The sequence below is a fragment of the Corvus hawaiiensis genome, chromosome Z, assembly GCF_020740725.1.
Source record: "Corvus hawaiiensis isolate bCorHaw1 chromosome Z, bCorHaw1.pri.cur, whole genome shotgun sequence".
Taxonomy (NCBI): Eukaryota; Metazoa; Chordata; class Aves; order Passeriformes; family Corvidae; genus Corvus; species Corvus hawaiiensis.
Genome location: NC_063255.1, coordinates 11,134,879 through 11,162,871, shown reverse-complemented (window position 1 = coordinate 11,162,871; position 27,993 = coordinate 11,134,879). Strand labels below are relative to the sequence as shown.

The 27,993-nt window shown below is 41.8% G+C and overlaps 1 protein-coding gene and 1 long non-coding RNA gene across 2 annotated transcripts in view; both read right to left on the bottom strand.

Annotated features, from left to right (window-relative positions):
• Positions 1–2,136: 2,136 nt before the first annotated feature.
• On the bottom strand, positions 2,137–9,119 carry LOC125319395. The gene is made up of 3 exons (XR_007200715.1): positions 8,864–9,119; positions 2,819–2,866; positions 2,137–2,302 (listed from the first exon to the last, which is right to left on the bottom strand). It is a non-coding gene; the product is annotated as an uncharacterized LOC125319395 (long non-coding RNA).
• Positions 9,120–18,811: 9,692 nt separating this feature from the next.
• PLCXD3 (phosphatidylinositol specific phospholipase C X domain containing 3) overlaps positions 18,812–27,993 on the bottom strand; it is an 88,143-nt gene continuing 78,961 nt past the window's right edge. Inside the window, exon 3 of the mRNA XM_048292133.1 lies at positions 18,812–19,710. Within this exon, the coding sequence (XP_048148090.1) occupies positions 19,554–19,710 (157 nt within the window). The 3' untranslated portion in view covers positions 18,812–19,553. The remainder of the gene's footprint in view (positions 19,711–27,993) is intronic.

The following is a 27,993-nucleotide window of genomic DNA, read 5'->3' as shown; positions in this document are numbered from 1 at the left end:
GTTTTACATTTATTCTTAGTTGTCTTAAAAATGTATTGCAGGAGGTATATGTACATATTTATGACGGAACTCAGTGGTTATATGCAAGTGCCAACAAACACAACAATCAACTGACAGCTTGACCAGGGTCCACATAATTCTTCTGACCTCCTGCTTAGGAAGTAGGAGGCAAATAAAGGAACTTCAAATCCCCTAAGCCACCATTTACAAGTAACTGAAATCTTGACCTTTCTAATTGGTTTCAAAAGCAATAAAATTGTTCTGGAAACCAGCAGTGAGTCTCTGACTCCCCACACTGTCCCTGAAAATCCTAGTCTAAGGTCTTGCTCCTACTGTCATTGAAGTAATTAAATTAATGAAATTCAAGATAGGGCAGCACAGGGAAGCGTAGTCAGACAACCAAACAGCAGTTTATGAACTAGAAATTACAACACCTGGTCCCACATCTCCTTTTCTATGGATTATGCCAAGTCACTCACTTTTCTTGCCCTTCATCTATTTTTAGACTCAGGGGTTTATTCACCTCCTTTAAAAAAGGATTTGTTCATCTCTATGTCCCCTACATGATCTTCAAGTTACTAATTTTCTTGGATAAAGACATCACTGACAGCCAGGCCTGCTTCTCATGACATGTTTTGGAACAGCCTGGACTTCCCTTTTCACTCACTTCAGCTGTATGAACTCACACAAGAGACTGAGAAGACAATGTTGTGCAGGACAGGGGAATATACCAGAAGGGCTTTTGTTCTCTGCTTGTGAACCACAGGGATGCAGGATGCAAGAAGTCTGCTGATGGAAGAAGCTGGTGAAGATTCAAGCCTACAGTGCCTTCCGGGATTTAACTCCACGAGAAAGAGGTCTCATGACTAATACTGCACACTTGGCCCCCTGATGCATCAACACTGCTAACTGCAGGCATTTCGAGCCTTGCCTTCCCACCCACACCTCCTCCACTAAATCCACCTATTCCCAGTGTATGGGCATGGACAACCCTGCTCCCAGATTCTTTATACATTCACAGTACATAACCACCACAGCCATAACACTCATCTTTCCTTGTCCAGATGATAACGCAGCAATGGCCTGCTGCCACTGTCCTCCATGAGTCCCGTTCTCTCCAGCCAGCCAGCCAGCACTATATGCACTCACTCAATCCTATTTGCACAGAGGCTTGCTATGGTTTCTCCTTCACAGGCTGCTCCACACTGCCATCACGGCACCACAGACTTGGCACCACAAACTGCATGTTGGCCTCATGGTGACTTATGAAAGGATGTTCCAAGATGGTGGGTTTGGCTGTACAAGTTCCCATTTCAACATCTGAAGTCAGTCTTGGTGAAAGAACCTGGAACAAGCTGAACACTTACTGCAGCATCAGCATACTGCAATTGCCAGGCACACAGAACATTACGTGAACACTTGCTCAACACCACCTTTGCAGTATAAAGACAGTCATAATGAGAGGGTTTTCAGCACTGTTAATGATGGTGAAGAAAGCTGACGGCATCACTGCAGTAATTTAGCCTAAGGGAACCTGTAGAAACAAATGAGGCAACACATATGACAGATTTGCCTTCTTTTCTCTGCTATTCACTCTGGCCAACAAGGTCATGCAAAATATCTTTCATTTCATTAAAGGCAATCTGAGTCATTAATGTCAAGCTGACACTGTAGTGTTAATCCTGCTCTGCAGAGGTAGGAAAATGGCCAGTGACCTGAATTTTGCATAGACACAGTGTAACTGCAATGCTGTGACCACGGTCAGTTCCATCTCTGTGTATAAACAGGCTGTTCCTTCTGACGAGGCTTAGAAAGGTCATGCTTACAAGAAAGGTCATAAACAGACATTGGGAAGAACAGTAAAAGACTCTTCATTTTAAAATGTTTTTGGTAATTTGTGATCATACTGGCTGGATTTTTTTTTATTATTAAAAATATAAGAGAAAATCAAATGAGAACCTTCTCTGTGTCTCCCAGACAGATTCAGTGAGTGTAACACAACTATGAAGAGGAGGAATTAGTAGAGCAAGTAGGAGCAGGAAGTTTGGAGAAGCATATGATAACAAAGAGGACCACATTCTGTATGACCAAGCTCATAGAGGAATTTTATTTATTTTTGAACAAGGTACGTAAATAAAGGGGTTTTGTATCACCACATTAACTCAGCTTCATTTTTCCTTATGAGTGAACTAGCTGAGATTCAGCTTTACTGACAGAAATTTGGTTTTACTGCTTTGATGACCATAAAATCCTGGTGGAAGAATTAGAACAGTTGAGGAAAACAGCTGAGATGATCCATGGCCTATAAAAAAAAAAAAAGAATATGAGCTATCTAATTAAACATGAACCAGTTGATGCCTCATAGCAGCTATGCATATAGACAGTCCCTTCTAGAATCCTCACAATCTGACTAAAATGAAAGATTATGTGATCCAGAAGGAGTTTCAGGACTACCAGATTTAAATAAAGATAGCACCAAGTATACATGGTGAATATGTTAAGACGCACTCAGCACAGTGCTGTACAAGAGGGAGCTTGTGCTGAATATTCTCCCAAGAGGAATCACAACTTACTTGATACAAATATAGCCTTGAGAATGCATGCATGTTTATTATAACCAGGCTTACTCTTTTCTGCCTAACACAAGACAAGAATGCTGAAGAGGTGCTACTATAATATTGATTTAGTTTCTTAAATGTCACTTGAAGTCTCACTGCACTATTCACTTAAGAATTTATAAATATGAACAACAACAAATCTTTTTCAAGTCGTCGGGGATAACCATGAAAGCCGGATATGTAAGAAGTCACAGCAGAACCTTGTTATCAGCACTCAGGAGTGTGATTTGCAGACCCACCATCGCTCCCTGTAAAGGAAAGCAAACACAGTGCTAAGTCCAGGGCTAACACATGGTCAGACTTTATGGATGAGCATAAGAGTTACCTGTAGGTCATGGCAATATCACTTTTAGGTCACAACACCGCTGAATCAAGCACCAGAGACTTACAGAACAAGTCATGCAACCCTGAACAGTGGCTGGCACTGGAAATAATGCAGTGAGCACTTGCAGAGCAACACTGGACTTCAGGACAAGACAAGCAAGTCTTAATGTAGGATTTTGTCAGCTGCTGACTGCTGTAAAGCACCAACTCATCTTGATTTAAGTCTTGATTTGTTCAAAATACCACACAAACACGTTTCAATGTCTGGCTGGTGGCACTAAGGTAAATTGTGCCTGCAGCCTCACGGCTGCCCACATTACACATTCTTTGTCAAAAACCCTTTTTCACCCGATTTCATCCTTGAGCAACACTGGGAAAGGAATTATCACAGACTGATGCAACCCAGATCCTCTAAATGCTATCAGAAGTCAGTGCATTTAGGTTTCACGAGCACAGTTTTGGGTCAGGAGAGGATGGGGAAGGAGGGGACACTGTCCTGAAAGTAGATGTTTTCTTCTCCCTTCCCCCACTAAGAAAAAGTCCATGCTAGACTTGGGATTTGAAAACAGAAGAACCAGTAGATGTGCCTGAGGACAGCTCAGCTCACAACAAGCCACTGCAAAATACCGGTAAAACTATCAATACTGGTGAAACAATCTTTCCATGGGAAATGAAGCTCAGTCTGACCAGGAGTATTTTGAACCACTGATGATTCCCAGGGTAATGGATTCAGTTTGATTAAACATAAGTGAGACATAAACACAGATGAGACCCAGACAATAAGCTAGTACATATGCTGCTTCAGTAACTGCAACATGGATTTTGTAATAACCAAGAAGTGGGTCCTTAAAGGCTGAGATTTGCACAAGCCCCAGTTTAGCCTGAAGAATGAGCTTATTACAGAGTCAGACATCTCTCCTGAATTTCCTGAAAATTCTTTCAGTGGCACACAACTATGGTCAGAATGGCACAGTTCATCACCTTCAAAGCAACAGGATCAATGTAGCATGGAGAAAGTGTTTCAAAGGAAGTATTCTATCTGCCATCTGAACACACAGCAGCGACACAGGGGCTTGCTATGGAGCCATGCTTATATCCTGACATGACTAGGAACTATCAGGCAGGTGTTACCCAGACAGGAGAGCCAGGTGCACCCGTGAAGACAAACTTTGAGACACCGTGAAGAAATGGAAGAGCCATCTCCATCAAGCATAAAAAAGCAATTAACAGGATCTCAAATAACATAGCTTAGATACAACAGTCAAAAATGCTGTTTTTGAAAACAGCTTGAAGGCTTAGAAACTGGCAGTCATATTTTACTTTAAAATGGAATATCCTTTGCAAATGATGCAAAGCCTCTGCTGGCAGATGGGAAGGCTGTTTCTTCTCACCCTTGGGCAGCTGGCCATGTGCTGGACCCCGAGCCTCCACCACTCTTGTCCCAGCTACTTCATCCACAGAGAAACTCCCATCCCCAAGGCTTAATGCTTTTTCCAAATGAATACAAAGTGTTTGCAAATTCAAGCACCCGTATTACCTATCCACTTTGCAGAGGTATAAATGCCTGTGAGGCAAGCTCCAGGGCAGAGGAGAAAAAAACCCAAGAACAGGCAAAAGAGCATAACCAGGGCACAACCCTACACCAGAAATGCTCTAAGAGGCAACCACAAGACAAGTATCTGTTAAAAGATGCCACATGACCCCCAAACACCTGCATATATGCAAATACATATCAGAATCAACATCTGCTTGCAGAAGGTTTTCTGTTTGGAAGGTGCTCTGAACCATCTGCCCCAGAGGTTTTGTACAGTAATTCAAGGAAAGATGTACGAGAAAAAAACAGTAGACCAACATGTTTTGTCCTCTCTTCTCCTTTACTCATCTGAAGCTACCCATCCCCTTCATAATCACAAAAATAGCAACAGGAAGGTCCCCAAACCATTTTGTTCCCTTCCAACTTGCCCAATTTTTAGGAGAGTATGGACTAAAATCAAGATACTCTATTTCCCACATCAGTATTTCAGTGTTCTATGCAACACAAGAGCCCCAGGAGGAGAGAATGGAAGAGCTTCAGACCAGCTTGGCACATAGACCTGTTCCTGGGGAGTTGCTTGGGGCTGAAGCCCAGTGATCCTGCACCACAAAGATATTTGTCTAACATGAGAGAGATTAGCAACTTCGTGTTGAAAAAACATGTTTCTGGAAACAAGCTTCAAAACAGAAAAACCCCAATTAATTAATACATAATCTTGTAAATTATAAAAACACAGGACAGTTCCTCTTTGAAGGAGGTCCTCTCTCTCCTTTAAGTGCATACTCACATGAAAGTGCTCACACTTATGCCTGCATGATGCTTACAGGGCAGAATCACTGCTTCTTTTTTTCAGAGACAGTAAAAATATATAAAAAATAAAATTAAAAAGTATTTACTGACAAATATTTTTAAATACAGTTTGGTTCAGCTCCTTTACATGGACTTTCAAAAAAAATTGACAAAGTTCCTAAAACTCGGTAGGATAAATTCCAAATGCATCAAAATGGCACTCAGATCATTAATGTTACATTATTTACCACTTGCCTATAAGTAGGAGAGAGCTTCTAAAACCTGTAAATAATTCCCATTTATATTCATTAATAAACTATTTCTGAGCATGCACTGGGTCCCATCAGATAAAACAGACCAGAAGTTAATACTGATATTTTGCCCCCACAGAATTCCACTAGAACACTTTTCTGCACTCACCTGACCTAGGCAATGCTAAAAGTCTGTAATAGGAGCTGCCAAACATTGCCATGACACACCACTGGTTAACAGCATAAGGTTTTTGTCCTGGTTTTGTCCATCATGCCCAAGGAAGAGAAGAAAAGAGTGACTAACAGCAGTAGCAGGTCCAAGAATTTTGTTTGATATGCAAAGTGAGATATTCCAATCCAATTGTCTATTATTCTACTCAATGCTATGGAAGTAGAAGTTGTTACAAAAATTGTCAGCATAATTCTCTAAGCTATTTATTTAATTTTTCTTGAAGGTCAAGAGATTTCTTCTGAATGTCTGGGAAAAGGACCAATTAAAAAAAAAGTAGCAGGAGGTTCACTGAATAATTCAGTAAAGTATATGTAAGTTCTCAGTATCAATAACTTGGTCTTTCAAACTAAGCTGCTTTTTTTCTCTAAGAGCTGTATTTATTTAATCCAAAAGCAGATCTTTATTGCACAAAGAGAACATTAGAGAAAAATCTCCTCAGAGCTCTCCTTTGATAAACATTATGATTACAGGCAAATGAAAGCACTTTTACACATACGTATTTGTTAACTGCAGCCTTTGCACAACTGATGCTTGAAACGTACAGAAAGAACAGCCCTGAAAGCTGAAAAGCAGCTTCATCGTAAATTGTTGATTTACATTTATCTTTGTCAAGTCCTTTTAGCCCTAATTGAGGACTCAGGTTTAATTAAAAATAAAGCAGAGGGAAAATGACAGACATTTGAGAGCAGCAGCAGCAGCAGCAGCAATGTTTATTCCCTTCATCAGCAAACAGCCCAAGAAGGATGGATTTGCATTTGCTTTCATCTGCTCATTTTTCTGATTTTAAGTCACTAATTCATCCTAATCAGGCTAAACTGCAGCCAAATATTATAAAGCTAGAACCATTTACCTGAACCCTTAGAAACCTGAGATCCTACCCAATCTCCTTGTCTCTGGACAGAGTGGATGGGTAGCCCAGGGCACCAGCTCTTAATAAATTATTGCCAATAAAAGCCAAAAGCCTAAATTTCTTGTTTCTTAAGTACTCTGTAATGGCTGGCTGGGTTTTTCATGCTCCTCTTCTGTAGTAAATGTAATGAGCCTTAGTCCTTGTGGAAACACCCAGTGTACTTCAGCACTTGCTAGCAACATGTGGTGTAACCCCCCATTAGCTTCCAGGAGCCATGACATACACAAGCTTGGCCTTGCTGCTTTTCAGCGAGGGGGCAGCTAATGGCCCCAGCCCGTACCTCTCTGTCAGCTGTGAGCTTGCAAGCTAAAATCACAGTTCAGACTACGTGGTCAGTTCTTACAGTGGTAATGTCAGATTTTGCAAGAAGCTTTTTGAAAAAGCTTCCTCCTGCTTTCCCCACTACACACAGACCAATTATGCAGATGTAAAAAAAGGTTCAGCCAAGTTTAGCTTGCACATTTAACTGTGTAAGTAAGGAGAATATAGATTACCTGATTTTCTTGCAGACTGCGTTGTCTGCACAAACAGATGTACAGAGTAATAATCCTCATATTACAAAAAAGCACCTGATCTGACCATATTAGAGCTTTAGTGATGCAATAATTCAAGTAGGCAACAAACTCATCTCTAAAATGTTTGATTAATTGCAGCGCTGCTATTTTGCCCAAGTCCCTGAATCATGGATATGATTACCTGTTTGTATAACTACGTAGTTAATCACCCCAAAGCATTCCAGGTAGAAGCTTGCTTTTCATCTGGAAAAGGCTATTGTAGCCCTTGTTTCCTTGAACAGGGGCAGAAAGACTCAGTATCTTGTTAGATTGGACTCTGGAGCTGAGGCATGAGGGTTGGTTTGATACCAGGCCCTGTACAAGCTGTGACTACAGCTAATACAGCACTCCTGGCTCTCCACTCTGCTCTAAATTACATGCACAAATATTTAGCCTACAAAAATACTGTTACAGAAATGCGGACCATGTGAATATCCAGGCAGTCTTATGAAAATCAGTACATCAAATAGATGAATGAAGACACAACAAGATCCCTTCCTCGCAGAAAATGTTTTCAGCACCTGATAATCCTGTCTAGTCAAGGGTATTATGAAGGATTAAACATGGAAATAAATGAAACTGAAGTATCTGTGACCCTATGACAACAAATCAGCAGGGTGCTCAAGGGGGAGCATCCAAGCAGAGCTTACCTTCACATGCATGTAACATGAACTAACTTTTTCTATTTATCACTAGAAAAGTGCAATCAGATTTTGATTTTTGTGAAAGATAACTCTTTATTTACTATCAAAAGTAATATTTTTTCTTACTGTTAGGAAAAAACTGCTCCTAAGCACGCCCCCGCACAAAACTGTTGACAGCATAGGAATTCCCTGAGATGAATCCACTGTCTCTGTATTAGCAAACTTCAATAAGTTTATTTTTTGTGAACCTGCCTAATGTTCCTTTGGGCTGATGAAAACATTTGACACCCATCCCAGCATCCCACGGCAAGAAGTGTTGTGGTATAACTACCCAGCAGGTGCAATCCTCTCTTTACGTTTGCTCTGAACATGCCTCTGGAAAGATTCAGGTGATGTCTCATCCCATTGCTTGTGGGCCACCACTTGCAGCCATGCCACTCGTGTTTTTATAGCCAGCTATGACACCTCCTCCTACAGTGTCATCTCCAGTCCAAGGAGTCCTGACTTCATCTTTCCTGAGCTGGAAGTTTGTTGCAACTTTGCTTATCCTTGTTGCCCTCACTGACTCTTTTTAGGCCTGCCACATGCTCCTTAATGCTGGCTAACAAAACTCCACTCAGTATTGATGATGCCTGGATGATGTGCTTTACTTTGTTCCTTTTTTTTCCCCCATGATTCCTACCGGGATTTGCTTTTTTGACTGCCAAACCAAATGAATTTTATTTCTCCATTATTTAAAGTTTATTTCAGTGCTGATGGTAACAGTCAATAGAGGATTGAAAGGTCAACAGATGACAAATGCACATTTCTCAATAACCTGGAAAATAGACTGCAGACATTCTCTGTTTGTATTCACTGTTAACTGCATATTTCATTTCAATTAAAATATAAAAACAGACACTTTTTCTTGATGCAATCCCAATGGGATTATTAAAATATATTGGCCACTTCGGGAACATGCAGTGACTCTATATGAGCAACAAAGTCTAAAGAAGGTAAAAGTATACCCGGAATATTGTATTTCCAGCAGCTTTCACACTTTCTGTTTTTCAATGCTGTTATTGTGCTGCCGGCGTGGTGAGGTGATCAAGTGCTGTGGCCTTCCAAAAGCGTACCCAACAGGAGGGAGCTGCTTCGGCGCTGGGGCCAAATGAAGGCGCAGACACACACCTGAGATAGTGCAGCCACTCACACATCCACAATGCGGCGATCGGGAGAAGAGGCGAGAAGGTTCTCTTGTAAGAGGTTCCAGCAACAAGAACGTAATCCACACAAAAAGGATCCAGGGACAAATGACAAGATGAAGGACAAGGGTACAACTTTTATATGGGGCTGGAAGGGGGTGGGAAGAAACCAGAGCCAATGGACTGAGGGCCAGGAGGCAGGGTAAGGGCAGGACAAAGGTACAACAACCAATGGGGAAGAGAGAGGGGTGGGCAGGAGAGCAGAGACCAGTGGGAGAACCAGGAGAAGGAAACTTTCTAGATAGGGACCACATAAGGTATAAAGGGGCGGAGGCCAGCGGGCCAATCCAAAACACTGGAACAGCATATATTAATATATTAAGATGTGGGAAGGCTCCTTGTGCAAAGGGGACGGTCCCACCCGGAGACCTGTTTTGTCTCTGGGCCAGCTGGTTTTCTGGTCTTGACCAGTGCAGTCTCACACACTGCAACATAATTGGAGGAAAAGCAGAGATGTATTTTATGGGGTTGCAGATACATGACACAATGGAAAAGGAGTTTGTTCAGATTTTGGGTCAAGTGTTTAATGAACATGGGCAAACCTTCCCATTACTGCAGGAAAATAATGTGGTGATTTTTTATCAAGAAACCAACCCTCTAAAACCTTTGCAAGATCTCTGATGACTTGTTTCCATGACTGCCAGATTTATGAGTACAGCACTAGAGAAAGGTGAAAGTGCCGTACCCTGGCTGGTGTCAGTGTTCTTGGCCACAGCAACTCAGATCTGCACTGAGGCAGGCAGGGCTTGGAAACTTGGGAATAAGGAATTCATTCAGGTATCACCCAGTAACACAGCACCTTGAATGCAAACTGGGAGATGGGGTCCGTGTTTCTGAGTTTCTAGAAAAGCAAAGCCATAGGACTTAGACCACTCTCTAATAATAATAGGCTTTTGTACTCCTAGGTAGGATCTATCCTGGCTATTTCACCAGTGTGGTACCTGACATATCCGAAACACACCCCAGCTCATGCCCTCAAATTCTTCCTTGAAAACTTTACAAGCTTCAAGCTTCAGCAACGTGATGGCTACTCAGGGAATGGAAGTGGTTTGTTCAGACAATAGTTTTGCTAATGAGGGTGGTGCTTGCAGCCCTGGAAACTATACAGGAACAAGGAAACAGAATGTATCTGCATAGATGGCATGACATTAATGGGAAAGGAGCATGTGCATCCTGTAAATCAAGCAGGAGTTTTTAAAAACTCTCTTCCTTTTAATCAGAAAGCTGTGAAGGAGCAATAGCTAGCAAGAAGCACTGCAAACTCCTACCTGCCTGCAGATTATTGTTCAGTCTTTAAGTTTTTCTATTTCCATGGCTTCATCTGGCTCAAATATTCTTGTTTGAAGGTGAAAGTGCTCAGGTATGTCTTTCAGGCCATACTTTCAGGTTGGGCTGAATCTGTGTGATTGTGATAGAGACACAAGAGGGTTGGGTCTTCAAGTGCATCCTCCCCTTCCCCAGCATAGCCCCTCTCCCTTTCCAAGGTCTCTGATGTTCAGTGTAGTTTGTCTAAGATAGGAACACCAGGTGGGTGTTGCAGGAGGAATTGTCTGTGTGACTGCACAAGCAATATATTCCAGAGATGGGGGAGCTGAGATGTTTGCATTGACTTTGGTGCATATTGACCTGCTAAAGGGTATAAAATGCTGCTGGACACTGGAGCAGCTGGGTCTTCAAGATTGCAGGCAGCTTCTGTGGGCATATTCCTGTGCCAACCCCACCCCCACACCCCCCTGCCCCTTCCCAGCAGGGATGCCTGTAGAGTACATCCAGCCTCAACACTTGCTATTGGATGTGGGACTAAAAGCACAAAGAGCCATCATGCTAAACTGAAGCCCTGTGTTTGATGCCCCTTCCAGCTGACCAGCTCCTACTGCAATTTGTGCCGCTAGTCCAGCAGCACTAGACTGCCAAGACCTACAGATTTTTACTCCTTTGCGTGCAGGTTGGCTAGCTTTTAATAACCATATGAAAATTTGGTATTACTTCCAACATTTTAAAGAAGAGATAAAAACTTTGTTGATTGATACTGATCCAAACTAAAGTCTACATTTACTGTTTAGTAACCACTTCAGCAATGGTGGGAAATTTATTCTGTGTACTGAGCAATTAACATGTTCCTGTTGGTAAGACAGTACCTGTGGGGTAGGAAGAAGTGGGGAGACATTTTAAGCAGCAGGCAAATTTAATTCATGGGTTTCTGCAGGGACTCACTGAGAGACTTGCTCATCTTTCATGTCCTCTTCTCCTGCAACCCTGGCAGCCTGCACTTGACTTCACCTGGGCCAAGTGAAAGGTCACAAAGAGTAGAAGGGCACTTGGGCTCAGTTTGCCTGGGACGCAGTAGGAGAGATGAGCAAAAGAAGTCTGTCCTGGAAAACATAATTTCTGGCCTTGCTAGGAAGATAAAATAACCCAAACATGAAACTTAAAGCTTCTGCCATGCAGAAAGGCTTTAAGGTTTTAGCACGCCACACCACACTTTTGCGGGACTCTGCGTTGCTGGCCGTGCTCCTGTGTACAGAGTGCTCATGCTGGGAAGTTGCCTGCATCCCCTTCCGAGGGGGGTCCCCACACCCCATAGGAGACAGCAGGGAGAAGATGGAGGGACTCATCTCCTCACTGGCACATCCTGGAACCAGACTTGGGGCAGCAGCCAGCCTGCTCCACTGCACCTGCAGGCAAGCAGGGTTTGGTTTGCCTCGATGGTGAGCAGCGCTCACTGTGGCCAGCAATGCCGGGAGGGCTCAGGGGACAACAAGACATTTTGGAAGTGCAGTCCCTGGGTTCCAGATACAACCAGTAGCACGAGCCAGCAGGCTACACAGCTAGGTCTTGTGCTTTGGTGCTTGAGGCAAATTGGGGCTGGAGAGCCCCACTGGGGAAAAGAGATGGCTGAGAGTCTGCAGTGGCCCTGGCAGCATGAACATATTGCAGCATCCTGTGGTACTGAAGGGTCCCTGTAACAACCAAGGGAAAAGGACACTCCCACAGCAATGCCCTCACAGGGCAGTCCCTGTATGTATGGACAGTTATGTATGGAAAAGGAGTTTGTTCAGATTTTGGGTCAAGTGTTTAATGAACACAGGCAAACCTTCCTATTACTGCAGGAAAATAATGTGGTGATTTTTTTATCAAGAAACCAACCTTCTAAAACCTTTGCAAGATCCTAACCCCTAACATAACAGCACAGCCTGTGTCTAATATATGGCTCCACCCCAAAACCCCAAACTGTGCTTAAAAGCCTCCTACATGAAAAGTCTTAAATGAAGCAATGAAGCCATAAACCAAGAATACAGGTACCAGAGCTTTATTAGATGTTTCACTGGATACAAAGAAACTAGATTTCATATTACTTTTTTTTTACTCTAAATACACATTCTTGTCATAAAAATTCACATTTGCTATACAGAACTGTAGGCATTTTTAACACAACATTTATTAAAGTACCATTAAACAGATCCTAAAACGAGAAGGTGCAGCTCTGTGAACCTTTGTGGGCACAACACACAGGGAGCTCCATGTTCTCAATGTTACACAATCGTCCTTTCCACCAAAATGGAGACAAGTCATTCAAATGCATTAATGCTCACTGGGAATAATAAGGCTTCTGTACAGAGACCCTGAACAGTGTCAGGAGGCAGTGTGGCAATAACTAATGCTAATAATCATCACCTAGATGATACTAAACTACTGATGACTGAGGCAGTCAAAAACTTAACCATCCTGGCAAGCCCACATAATTTTTATTTTTCTTTTTAAATTGTGTTGTTAACCACATATTTTTATTTTCAGTAATAGTAATTACATATAATTCCAGGATTCTGCTTTAAGGATCCCTGCTTCACAGCAAAACTAGTTACAGCTACTTGAGGAATCTCTTCCAATCAAACTGACCTTTGTAGGACCTAAAGCTAAAGGAAGAGATTAGTACATGCCATTTTACTGCAGAAAAAAACCCCTAAGTGCACCTCCCTCTAAGGAGATACTCATTGGCCAAGGTGATGCCTGTTTAAGAGGATATGTGTGCCTAACTTGGAGCGTGAGAGAAACCATCCTGGGACATCAGACAACGTTCACTGCCATCTTTTAGCCCCACACACTTAATCTCTTACACGACCCTATGGACTGCTATGGTGTACTGAGGCTGAAAAATATCTAATATTCACAGCTGGCAGGTAAAGGGATGTGCATGCAGAAGTCCAGATAAGCAGCACCAAGCAGAGGCAAAGGAGAGAAGTGGGAAATGCTGCATTTTGACTGGACAATGGAAGAGGGTCTGAAATCAGACTTGTCCCTTGCCTCAGTCTGTTCAGGTGGATCTGACCTCATACCAAATGTGCTGCTGGAGGGCAGGCACCCTACTCCAACCCGCCAGGCACAAGGTGGATACTCTCTGTTTAGTTAGTACCTCTCTCCTAATTACCCTTGGCATCATGCATCAGGCGTCTTAAACATAAGCCATGAAGGGAGAGCTAGACCTGGCTGTGGGAATAGTACAGGAGTCATACCAGTAGGCAATGTAGAGATTCTTAAGTAGGTCCTGCAGGGACAGGGAAATTGTCATAGCTTTTTTTATTTAAAGCTGACACAGTTCCTGAAAGCAGAATACTGTACCTGGGCAGGCCAGGCCACACCGATCAGCCTGTGACATTCACAATTTTTACTTAAGGATTTTTTCTTTTTTTTTTTTTTTTTGATAGGTCCAACCTACACTGGAGCAAAGTTCAAAGCTCTTCCTGCAAATTTAAAGCTATGTTCCAACACAGGACATGAGCAGTATTGCATAGCATCCAGGCACTTCCTTAAAGCCAGGATATCCCCATCCTCCTATCATGACTGTATTCCAGAAGATGAATTTTAGGCCACTCAATTACATGATCACAACTCCCACTGACACCAGCAGGAGTTGTGTGTGCGCAGAAGTGATTTGATCTGTAACACACTGGAAACCACGTCTTTGCCACCTTGTACAATCAAGGCAGTTGATCAGACAAACATCCTATTCTTTATTTACAAATATGTAAGTGAGCTCCAAGTAACTTCAAGTTTAACTCCTTTGTGCCAAAAAGTGAGGGAGTCAGCTCTATGGACAACCCTTCATAACATCTGAAACAGAACTGATAACTATGAGATTTAACAATATTATCCTAATGCATTAAGGCAGGTCACATAACTGCCCTTTTCCTTTAGGATTAATTATTATTTCCTTGTACACTGTAGACAATCCATAATCCCATATACACACATACCTACGAAACAGCAACACAGTAAAAACTAAATAGACCACTGAACTCCAAATACTTGTAATCAACACATTACGCATACTATACAGCATATTTTAACCTCATCATTGGGTAAACATATACAATTCAGAACACTGACTGTATGCAACACAGAAGCTACCACTGAAATATGGCAAATACGTCATACACTATTAGCTTTTACTTCACTGAAAAGGAATTTAAAACTTTTAAACGGTGTTACCTGAACTCTTGAAATCATCCAATAGCCTAATCAGTTGCTAATAACTAGTGCTTCATATACTAAATTGAGGATAAACAGCACTGGAACTGTGTTTTCAGGGCACTCTGCTTTCTTTTTTTTATTCTGAGGAATTAAGCTCCACAATTTTAAATTTCCTTTGCAACACAGCCTATACTTACTGCACAGTGACTATCTGCTCACTCTCATCTCAGGGTAAAGGCTGAGTAACCATTTTGAAGTTAGTAGAAACTGTCTAGATTTGTATAGACAGAAAGATTGAGCCCAGCATACAGGATCATTCATTCCCTCTCAGCCATGCATGCATATATATTTGTATATACATACATGTGTATGTTTAAAAGAATGTTTTGAAATGGCAGGACCTACAAAACCAGTAATGTATCCAACAGCAAAAGAATGCAAATAACCCACTAATCCTAAAACTATGCTCCTGTGGTCTGATTCTGATTTACCCCTCATCATACAAGGCAGGAATTGCACTCCAGGAACCACCTCCTGTTTGGACTGGATTTCTGCAGGTTAGATCAGTACAGAACAAAGATGTCTCAGCATGTGTAAACTGAAAAATTGAGCCAGATGGGTTTACATAGCTGAGACACTCTGTGTGTGCAGCACAGGCACAATTTTTCAAGTATGGGTGAAAAGAAAGGATCGAGTAATCACATGAAACTGCCAGAAAACAACAGTACTTGAGGTATGCATCATGAACATAGTGAGGGGGAAAATAAGCAGAGGAAGAGAAAAAATGTTTTGGCAGTGAATGACATGACAGTTTGATTAAGCAGATGCTTATACAGATCAATAGTGTAGACAGGTATTTTTCCTTGATGGGCTGATTACAGACAACTAATTTCCCATGCAAGATGCCTCATAATACACGTGAAGAAACCTTCCAAATTAATAAGGTCAGAATAACACATCTGACCCAACCCTGCAAGCACATTTCTGGTTGAAATCAAAGACAGTTTTAGCTGCATATGGGTGGCAAAACTGGGCTCTTGAATGGTCCAGTTGTGCTGCATAGTACTTTCTGGCTTGTTCTTTTTTGGCAAGATCCCCAAACAACATCAACAGGGAGTGCATCTCTATCAGGACTTACAGTTTTAGGCCCTCACAGATGAAATCTTCAGAAGAGCATGGATAGTATATCCCCACATGCACTTTTTTCTTTTAGTAATTAAGGCAAGTTTGTTTACCTGTTCCTACCATAAAGTGCTGTGCTTCTCCAATAGAAAGATTTACAGCTAAATGAAAACATATTTTTCTGACCAGAATTTTAACATTTTGCTAGTATTTTTCCCCATTAATGGACAAATGATACAATTGTCTATTATTGTTTCTTGTCAGAGGAATTTTTTTTGCTTTGCTTTTATTTTCTATTTATTTCCAAATGAGAATTACAATAAAACCGACACTAAGCAAACATTTCATAACAATGCTAACAAACTCTAGATAGCTCTATACTTATTCATATATATAAGTACACACACATACACTTTTTAAAATACAGCAAAGCATTTGCCTTGAGTACACCTCTGAGCAAGCAAAAAGCCTGGTGTGTCTCGTGTGTGTTTGAGCACGGGGGTACCAGCAGAAACCTGGTGTTGATGCTCTCAGATGCAAAAGAATTTCAGCCAGAATCCAAAAAAAAGAAACCTAATTTTCACTCCACCCAAGACTTCAGATCACTTTACTATATTAGAAGGATAGATTAACTCTTTTGACTATATTTAAGCAGCTGAAGAATCACAGGAGGAGTCTGGAAACAACCAACTCCAGCTAAAAGGAAAAAAGAGCATTTCACACCACACTGTCTATAAATAAGCAAACATTTTCACATTTCTATGTAGGACACCCACATAGGTGTGGGTTTAAAAATAAATTTTCATGTTTCATTTTACATGTCTGTTACATAAATTTTACTTGGAGAGCCTGTGGAAACCAGAAACAGAGTCTGCCAAGTAACTCTATAACTTGCTTAATTGTGGGTGAAAGCATTAAAGTCATACCCTTTGTTCAACAAAACCATGAGTTGTGACTCTAGGTAAATTTTTGAGGCAGTCTGGATAAAATTTAAATGCTGTAAAAAACCTAACTGGCTTAGATCACAGATTTCACTGGGGATGACTCTTACAGTCCTAACCTCTGCAGAAGAGAATGCTACTGAAAGAGCCGTCATGACTTTGTAACAGCTGCATGGGTTTTTTTAAACAAATTTATACTAATCCTGTCCAGAACCTTAAATATCATTATGCAAGTGTACATGGATGTCTGTGTTATACACATACATTTAAATGTGTCAATATACTACATATCCACTTAAATTATTTTTTATTCTACACTCACATGTGCATGCACTTTTTCCAAGGCACCCTCTCAGTACAAAATAGCAGGAAGTGTTCTTTTTATTCCACTCCCTAAACTAAAACCAACAAACCCCCTATAATGCTCTTGTTACCCATCTGTTCAATATGACCATTTCTGAATTTCTAAACTCTGGTGGAAGATAGTAGACATTATCATCTGACAGAAAATAGCAAAGGACAGTATGATGCCATTCTCTCCTCTCACTCAACCAAAAGTTCTAGTAATATCGACAGAAATTTGATCTTAATTCTATACCATAAATCCCTGCAATATTTCAAGGAGCATTTTCCTTGTAAGATGTTATAGCATCTATTGTTTTGCACAGATGAGATGTTTTACTTTCCAAAGTTGTGCACCTGTGTATTGATGTGTCCAGGAGATAGGACAGCCTGTATTTTATCCAGTTAGGTGTCATACAGTTTCAATGCTCTCATTTTATAAATTACTAAGTTTTCCATATACTTTTTATATATGTTTCTTTAAAACTAGGATGATCAGTGATTTTGTTGCTAGAACACTGCCATTCAGTAGATTTTCAATCTTATGTTTTGCAGTATTATATCCCACAGACAATTTAAGAACAATAGAGTACTGCTATTAGCTAGAATTGAACTACTACACTCTTTAGTACAGGAACTTTTGACTGATGAAACTGGCACTGATTTTTTGAAATCAGTGGAAAAGTGTTCTGTTAACAGCTGCCTTAAAGAGAAGCTTAGACTGCACCTATTTTTAAGTGCAGTTTCAGTCTTGCAGAAGTCAGGTTTCCACAATGGGACAAAATACTGCATACCTTACAGTACAGATAACTCACTTACATTATGCTCAATCCATGCTAAACACAGATGTTTCCCTATTAAATTCAATGGATATGGGATCAGGCTCTTACTTAAGATTAATCCTGGGAAGAAGTGGTGCTCAAAGCTGGCCTAACTGTGTTCCTGCTGGAACCAGGGAAAATATCCACCAGCAGCTGTCCCTTGGAGGTTGATATTGTGACCAGTGTTGTTTGATATCTTTGTTAATGACACAGACAAAGGATTCGAGTGCACCCTCAGCAAATTAGCAGATGACACCAAGCTGAGTGGTGCTGATGACACACCTGAAGGATGGGATGCCATCCAGAGGGACCTGGACAAGCTAGAGAAGTGGGTCCATGGGAATTTCATATGGTTAAACAAAACTAAGTGCAAGGGCAACCCCCGGTATCAGCACAGGCTGGGCATGAGCAGACCAAGAGCAGCCCTGCCCAGCAGGACTTGGGGGTGCTGGTGGGTGAGAGGCTGGATGTGCCCCAGCCATGGCACTCACAGCGCAGAGAGCCAAACGTGTCCTGGGCTGCATCCAGAGCCCTGTGGGCAGCAGGGGAGGGAGGGGATTCTGCCCACCTCACTCTGCCCTGGTGAGACCCACCTGGAGCACAGCATCCAGCTCTGGGGTCCCTGCACAGGAAGGACGGGGACCTGCTGGAGTGAGTTCAGAGGAGGCATGAAGTTGATTAGATGGATGGAGCAGCTCTCCTATGAGGAAAGGCTGAGAGAATTGGGATTATTCAGTCTGGAGAAGAGAAGGCTTTGGAGGGACCTAATTTTGGCCATACTGATGGGAGCCTACAAGAAAGGTGGAGAGGGACTTTTTACAAGGGTATGTAGTGACAGGACAAGGACTGAGAGTAGGTTTAGATTAGATATTATGAAAAAGCTCTTTGCTGTGAGGGTGGGGAGGCACTAGAACATGTTGCCAAGAGAAGTCATGGATGGCCCACACCTGGAAGTGTTCAAAGCTCGGCTGGATGGAGCTCTGAGCAACCTGGTCTAGTGAAAGGTGTCCTGCCCATAGCCAGGCGGTTGGAACTAGATGATCTTTAAGGGTCCAACCCAGGCCATTCTGTGATTACAGTTAGAGTTCGGCCAGTATCACATATCTGCTGACTTGACCTGAGGCAGAGACATTGGAGAACCCCATTTTGAGAATGAAAAACAAGCAGGATTTAGTCTGTGCTTTGTGCAAGCTACACAGTACATCATGTTTACTGTCCACTGATTATGCATGTGTTAGAAGCATGACTTTGGATTTACATCACAAAGGCATTTAAACCTGCAGCTCATTGATAAATGTGATCAGTTAAACTACCTAACAGATGAAATGTAGCAGCTTAAAATTTTCATGCCAGATATACTGTCCTCAGTCTCCTGCTGCAATGCTCACACCACGAAGAATCCTGCTCTGAGCAGGAAGAGGACAATATATACATCCCCTTGCTCTGAAAACAACAAATTTCTTGGCACTGTTCATAACCACAGAAGACACATGAATCACATTTGGTACCTCATGGAGAACCTGTAAATGGCCTTCTTTTATCAAACACTGTAAACATGTTTAGTTTTGCTCTTCACATGAAACACAAATATGAAAAATGATCATAAATGATGAAAACATTTCCATTATGCCCACCCACTAAAGCCCTAAACACCTCAGTGTGTTACAAGAAAATGAGTGTGTTACAATATAATCCTTTTAGAATACAATCTTTTTTTCAAATTCTGAATAATGCAACAACACACATATCACAGTATTATCAAGTAGTGTCATCTTCACATTCATCCAGAGCATAGTTGAGCTTTATGACTGTGCTGATAAAGTCACCAAGTTCTACAAAATCTGCAGTGATAATATTCACACCACTTTCTCCTGCTTTCTGAGTTCGGACCCACTCCATCATTGCAGGAAGAGCCCTAAGGAGAGAAGAGGAACAATAATTACTCATAAATCAGCAAGACAAATGCATCAAGGCAGGATTTACTGACAGCGACTCCAACTGATCTTACTTCGTTTCTAAAGGAAAGAAACCAAGTCAGACAGGATACAGGTTACTGCTCAAGCTTTTTAAAAACTCTTTTAAATTTTCATTCTGTAAGGAAATAATATGTTGATTGTACTTCAACTTCTCAGTAGAAAAGAATGGAAGGAAGATCATGCAGGCTCAGAGTAATTACTGATTTTGCCTACGCACAAGGGAATGGACGAGATACGTTTTGATATCATCTCGCCATATGACTCCAAGGAAATTTTTTATGGAAAAACAAGCCACTGAGAACTCAAGCCATTTGCAAAGCATGTTTGACACACTCAAGGAAATGTTGAAAATAGTATTTTTGAGGAACACAGAAGCAACCATGATTCCTACAGAAGTACAGCATATACCAAAAACTCTTTCTTCACCAGTATTGACACCCGAGCCATGAATTAATTAATCAGAAATCCGTAGTTAGTAACTGAAATAAAAAGCACCATAGTCACATCAACTCTTTTCTAAGATGGCGCATTTTAATTATGTCAAATCCTTAGCACAGGAATACTGGGGTATAAAAGATACCTGCCTAACTGTTTCTGAGTATAAAGAAATTTTTCTGATATTTTTCTGTGAAAATACAAACTAACAACAAATATCTATAAGAAAAATAAAAGGCTCCTTAGTCCTGCTGAGGCTGCCAAACAGCAAAATCCAGTCTTTAGAAGAAAGACGTTACCAGAGTTCCAAAAAAATAAGGTACACATTTTTCAGAGAAAGGGCATTTTTCAGAGAAAGGGTAATTGACCATTGGTACAAAATCCCAATGACTGTGGCAAACTGTGCAGCACTTTGAGTCTTTAAATCAAGCCTGGGTATAGTTCCAAAATTATACTCCTGGTCAACCTCAAGCTGCTGAGTTAAATAAAAGAACCTAAGGTCTGGGCAGGGCTGCAGTCAGTTTAGATGAACATTGTGTTCTCCCTTTGCTCTAAGATCTATAAATATGTGATTTCCCCTAAACCAGCATATTGTGCAGCCTTTTGCACAGACACAAGGTACACGGAAAATTTTGGTCTGACAGTAATCTAAATGAAGCTGAACATGTTGAACCTAATTCTCTCAAAAGCTTTGGGAAAACAGATCTAAAGAAAAGAACTATTAGCAGACAGAGATTGTACTTGTCAGTGGCTACTAGAATCAGTCAGTTTTAAAAATAATTTAATACAGAATAAAACCCAAGCAGCTAAAATTCCTCTCTATGATTTCACAGGAGAATACTAAGGCTTTATTTCACCAAAATGTACTTGAATCTGTGAGATCCACATATAAGCAATACATTTTATTTCAGTCATTGATTCAGTATGACTGAAGCACTTCTATGCACAGCAGCCCATAAAACCAAATTCAAGCATTCTGCTGTTTGTGAACCCAGCCAACACCTTCAGATTTAAGTTTATGTAATCCTGAAAAGCTGCACTCTGTAGAACTGTAACAGAGCACAGGTCAGGTGTTAAATACCCAGCAATGCCTGGAGTGCTTGAAAAGATCTGCAAGCAATCAGACAGATCTCAGCAGAACAGCACAGACCACCAAGGTGATAAAAGGCAGCTCAGAGTAGCTGTAAACTCCACTGCACCTTCACATGTGAAAGGTACTGTTGAACTCTGCACAGAGATACCAGATTGAATTTACGAGATGGCAGTATGTTACTTTTTGTATTTAATACCATCCTATTTAAGCCCAAGGAGTTTCAGGTTTAAAGGTGAACTGATTCATTGTAGGTGGGCACATATTTTTCCTTCCTTCTTTCTGCATAAGTTGATGACCTTGATATTTTACTCCCCCTTGAGGCATAATTAACTTATTTTGGTGTCTTTTACTTGTTCTGAAGCTAGTTCTGATGTAATTCTTTCTTCACGCCATAGAGTTTGCCATCCATACACTTACCTATATTGACTGAAATACTGTTTTCCTTTCTTAATGTGTTCTTAGTAAGTCAGACTCCACCAAACAGTCATGCCTCCTTTTGATTTGCTTTATATTAAGTTAGCCTACCTTGCCTTTTCATCTGCAGTTGGCTTGGTTAGTTGAACGGGTTATTTTTGTTTTACTGATATTTCACACAGAACATAGTTGCATGACCCTCTGCTCATACGCAAATTGCTAGATAAAGTCACGGAAATCTTTTGTTCATGAGACTAGAGAGCATTTAAAGTCAGAAATGAATCACATGATCAAACAAAAAGCTTATTTCCATAGCAAAACCAAGTAACACAATCCTGTAGAAAAGAGATAGCTGAAGAAAAGATTCCACTGACCTTAAAGATTTGATCTAGGCTCTGTAGCTCTGTTTATGACAGAAATTAATAAAAAACCATATGGATCATCTTCCTCCCCTAGTGCCATCTTGAAAGTGGATTACACCAATGACACTAAGAAACCACATGTTGCTCTGTTTCAGCACAAATATGTCACACGCTCACAATAATTATTAGAATAAGCCTGCTTTAATAGTCCTCAGGGTGCCTTTGTGATAGCAGTACAAACCTTGTTCACCCTGCCTTGTAATTTCCAAATTGTGCTTCAAACTAGTGATTGTTCTCACCAAGGGTTTTAGTCAGGAGAATAAACCACCTACATGACTGAGCTCACAAAAGCCCAGTATGTACCGTGGTCTTCATAGATATTCTTGTGTGGTTCTCTGTCAAGCATGGGGGAAGCTTCTAGAAACTTCTCACAGAAGCCACCCTATAGCACCCCTTGCTACCAAAACCATGCCACGCAAACCCAATCCATCTTGCTAGGTTGGTAAGGAATGATTTTATGCCCAAGCATCTACACACAAGCCTCTCAGCCTGCAAACCCTAAGAGCATCACTGCCTCTGTGTTAGGCAAGTCCTGGCTCTCCTATGGAGAATATCCATGCTTTAAGGTGCCTCCCACAGCTGGTACAGTCCAGCCCTTATAGCCACAATCCCAGTTCTCAAAAGGAATAATTTCTAACCCCTACGGGTTCCAAAGCCACTATGTAACCCAGAGCCACATGCACAGAAGATGCTGCTTGTCTTTGCTTAGAGCCAGGGAGGAGAGTAGGTGTGCTCCTCTGCAAGACCTGTGCCAGGAGAAAGAGAGAAGTCCTCTCATTTCACTACCTGAGGCACTTTTTTCATCCTGCTGCAGCGCCTCTGACCTAGGTTGGAGTTTCACAGATCCAACCCTGCCAGGCCAGTGCAGCACTGCCCCACAAAGCAGCATCAGAAGTCAACTTGCTTTTCCACATCCCTGGTGGAAGCAGAGGAGCTAGTGGTACCAATAGTGTAGGGAGTGCAAAGACACAGCGCTGGAGGGCTTGAGCACTGGCAGGGAAGGAGGGGAATGGCATGTTACCTGGGTTTGACCATGGATTAAGATCAGTAATCTTGGTGATAAATTTTCTGGCCTGAAGGAATATGTAGAGTATCTAATTTCTTTTTGCTAACTGGAAACTAGGAGGTACCAGACTGCTGCCCCTCACTACCAGGATGGCGGGAGTAAAGCCATGTGACTGACTGATGTGGAAGGACCTCACGGGAAGGGCTGTGGTCCAGCCCCAGCCACCATCACTGCCCCTCTGCATAAGCAGACAGATCCAATTCACCACCCGTGATGCCCAGCAGCTTTCTGGAGCAGCCTTTCCACCTGCCAAAGACTGCATGAGAAGGGGGAAAGTGGAGATCTGGGTGATAGGGACCTACCTATGCTGGACAGTGCAAAGCCACACAGAGATACTTATGTGGCTGTATTTCTTCTGAGACCTAAGCTTTTATCTCCAGGTAGTATCTCACTATATCAGTCAGAGGTACTCATAATTTGGGCATGACCTGGGTATCAGGACGGTTTACATCATGACTGCAAACATGTCCCACATCACCATTTTCAGCCTTTTTTTTTCGTGAGGAGCCACGTACTTTCTCATATAGCATTGCTACAAAGATTTTCATTTACAACATAGTAAAATCTAGGCTCAGCTTTGACACTTCTTTTATTACCTCTATTTTCCCTGTTCTGCTTGCTTGCTCATATAGGCAGAAATGTGCACATATTTATTTTTAAGTTGTTCTCTTCTTTCAGGAACCATTTTCTGATGAATTAAAGGAGCTCTGCTGAGAAATACTGACCTCAACTACAAAACAGGCATTGTCCTTTTTAAAGCTACTGAGCATTCAAGATGTATTTCTTCTTTTTTTAAAATCTATCAAAGCTCTCAAGTGACTTCAGTGGTATTGAATTTTGTTTAATAAATAATAATTAAGCATCCAAGTAGCTTCAGTTCAAGCAGTAAAATCGTGAGTCCCATTAAAAGCTTTCAGAAAGAAAATATGATCTAATTAGCTGTATTAAAATTTGCTTTTAAAAAACTGTTCTTAGGCTATTTTAGTTCAGAAAGAGGGTTGGTTATCTGTTTTTTTTTAATGACTGAGTCATGAAAGCCTGACAATGTGACAGAAGACTAATGACAGCTGTGTTCTAAGACAGGACCTCCCATGGCGCAACAGCCGCTCCTCTCCGCAGAGCTTTCACGGGAGAGGAGAAGGAAAAGCAGCCACTCAAACACAAAACAGAACGTCTATTCACTATTTAATGGGTTTGATCATTAAAGGCACAGAACAGGTTTTCTTCTGGAGTGCAGGGAGTCAGTACAACCTAATCCACAGTGAGAAACTGGTCCCATTCACAGGGTGTGATGCTGCCAAGCATTAAGTGCCCGTTACCAGTAACACCAGTGAGAACTGCAGCAGGTCTCCTTGCACAGGGCAAACTGACATGGCATTTCTTCCCTCTCCAGTGAAGCACACACTCTACTCCTTGCAGTCTTTTGCAAAGAGGTGTTACTGCTGAACAAAACCAGCACCCGTCTGCAGGAGGCTGTGCTTACACGAGCCTGAATCAGAATCCCTATACTCCTTAACTTCCCCCCTCTCCGTTCAATTTTATCACTGTTTGCAAGAACACTGAATTTCAGAGCTGTAATTCAGCATATGCTCACCTTGGCTTTTCAAGGATGCTGAGAATTCACTGCTTCAGTGGGAGCAGTGGATTACCCGTTTGTCACTGAAGCATGAAAATCACGACTGGAAAGAACTTTGAAAAGTCATTCACGTTCATCCAGCCCACCCTGAACAGGATCAACTACACAAAGATCAGTGATATAGATCACTCCTGGTAAATGTTCAATTTAATCTATTTACAAGCCCCCAGTGAGGGAGATGTCACAACCTTTCTCTGTACTCAGAGCACCACTATATAGATATCCTTATGCATCCTCATTAGCTTCAGTGGGAGTACCCAGAAATAATGGCATTACGGCATGCTGCTCAAGGGCGTTCACCATGCCCTCACTCTGCTCCTGCTAAAGATTTACTCTGCATCTGCAAATAACTTCCCCTGTGAACGATAAGCCTTAGGTACCATTCTACACTACATCATTCTACCATAATTTTCTCTATGGTAAAACTAGTTTAAAAGGTCCTCCGCTTTTATATGCCAGCCATTTATTTTTACTCCCTGATAAAATTTACAATTCTCTCAGCTGTGCTAATAGACCTGTACAGACAAAGTTAATACAGCACATGGAAATGGTCTGAATTAACAGAAACAAAACAAGTGGTTTTGCTCTCCCTCTGTCCCTAATTCATTGACAAGTTTTAGTTTATAACAGGTCCTTCCTAACTGTTGAAATGTGACAAACAAGGATCAAATTAACTCAAGCACAGAGATTTACATGAGCTCAGCACAAAAAGGCTGGAAAGGAACTCCTCAGATGCACTTCCATACCCCTAGGATCCTCTTTAGGCAGCAGTAGCATTGTCATAAAATTGGCACCACCAAGGTCAGACTGACTCAAACCATCAAATCTGGGCAGCATTGGGTGGGAATTTCTTTCCCTGGATCCTGAATTAACATTACTGCACATGAGCTGCCCTGTTGCAAGAACTACCTACAGTAGTATCTAACGACCTTGAATTTATTCTTCTGGAAAACTTGTCTTTAATTCAGTCATCCTCAGTTGCTTTATACAACTTGGAAATGCATCTATACACATGACACAGACAAGCATGCTGGGGTCAGATGCATCTTTCAATGTAATTATCTTAGCAGCATACTCTGCAGTGTCACCAAGGGCCAAACGTCTTCCTTCTCTGATTGAACTGGTGCTGCCTTTCTGGGTTTCATTTATAAAGGGAGGCAGAAATGAGCTCAAAAGGAATATTCCTGCCCTCCCTTCAAAAACCAGTTCAGCCGAATTTGTTAAACCTACATCTTGTACAAAAATGCAATGGGATATTTAATAGCAAATGGTGGTTTCTGGAGGTAATTAATGTTCATCATCCCATTTTTCCCTGATTCCCTGTTTTTAGCCATTGCACTTAGAGCATTAACTAATAGCATTAGGAATACAGGCAGTAGGAAAAGGACTCAGTGGACTCTGAAGTATAAAAGATCTCATTAAGGACATAGTATTTTGGCTACTCTCTTGGTTAATGCAGTAGGGAATTGAAGTGGCAAAGCCAGAGCTAAAAGTTTGAGCTGCTGCCATACAAAATATGGCATTTATCTTTTACATTACGACTGAAAGGCCTTGTAAAACATGTAGTTACCCTAATACAGAAAATACACAATAGTCTATGGATTGAAAGGAAAAATACTACTTGCTATGAGGATGTCTCTGTTCAAAGGCTGGTTTTTCTCAGTGATTCAGCAGATCAAATTAAGAGAAGCTTATCAACTGCATCTCTAATCTGGAGTTGTGCATAGCATTTGACATGGTCATGATATCCTTGTCTTTAAATTGAAGAGACATGGATTTGGTAGATGGATCACTTGGTGGATAAGGAATTCTCTGGATAGTCACACGTAAAGAACTGTGGTCAACGCCTTAATGCCCAGATGGAAAGCTGTATCAAGTGGTGTTCCCCAAGGGTTGGTATGGGGACTGGTGCTGTTTAACATCTTTGTTGGTCACATGGACAGTCGGATTGAAGGCACTCTCAGCAGGTTTGCTGATGACACTGAGCTGCGTGGGGCAGTCGACATACGGGAGGGAAGGGATGGCATCCAGGGGGAACCTGACAGGCTTGAGAGGCAGGTCTGTGCAAACCTCATGGAGTTCAAGGTCAAATGCAAGGTCCTGCACACGAGTCAGGGCAACCCCCCAGACTGGGGGCTGATGGGATTGAGAGAAGTACTGCAGGGATGCACTTGGGGGTGCTGGTGGATAAGAAACTCAACATGACCCGGTAATGTGCACTTGCAGCCCAGAAAGCCAACCTGGGCTGCATCCAGAGCAGTGTGGCCAGCTGGCTGACGGAGAGGATTCCGCCCCTCAGCTCCGCTGGGGTGAAACCTCACCTGGACTGCTGCATCCAGCTCTGGAGTCCCCAAAATAAGAAGGAAATGAACCTGTTGGAATAAGTCCAGAGGAGGCCATGAAGATGATGGGCTGAAGCAGAAGGCTGGAGTACCTCTCCTATGAACACAGTCTGAGAGAATTGGGATTGTTCAGCATGAAGAGAGGGAGACCATAGAGCACCCTCCAGTACCTAAATGAGGCCTACAGGAAAGCCGAAGAGGGACTTTTCACAAGGACAGGTAGTGATAGGACATGAGGAATGTCTTCAAACTGAAAGAGAGCAGATTTAGATTAAGAAGAAATTCTTTACCTTGAGGGTGGTGAGGCATGGAAACAGGTTGCCCAGAGAAGTCATGGATGCCCCATCCCTGGAAGTGTTCAAGTCCAGTTTGGATGGGGCTTTGAGCAACCAAATCTAGTGGAAGTTATCCCTGCCCATGGCAGGGTCTGGCATGAGATACCTTTAATAGGTTGCTTGCAACACAGACCATGCTATGATTCTATGTTAATCAGTTATCTCTTGGAGATCACAGAGTGGTGATCAGGGAGGTCAGAGTGGTGCTCAGTCATCATTCCTTTCAACCTCTTGTAGCACAAACACAAAACCTGAACACTCATTTACACAGGCACCTGGACAAGGCATATTTTATCTGCTTGAGACAGTTTGTCCTGCTCCCAGTTCCACGTAGAAATCTGACTGTTCAAGAAACATTAAGAAATTCATGTAAGTGACAATATGCATGGATAGGGAAATAGGAATTGGAACTTATTCCCCTTTCTGTGAAACAGAAAACCTCTGCTTTACAGAACAAAATATCTGTCACCAATCAAGGG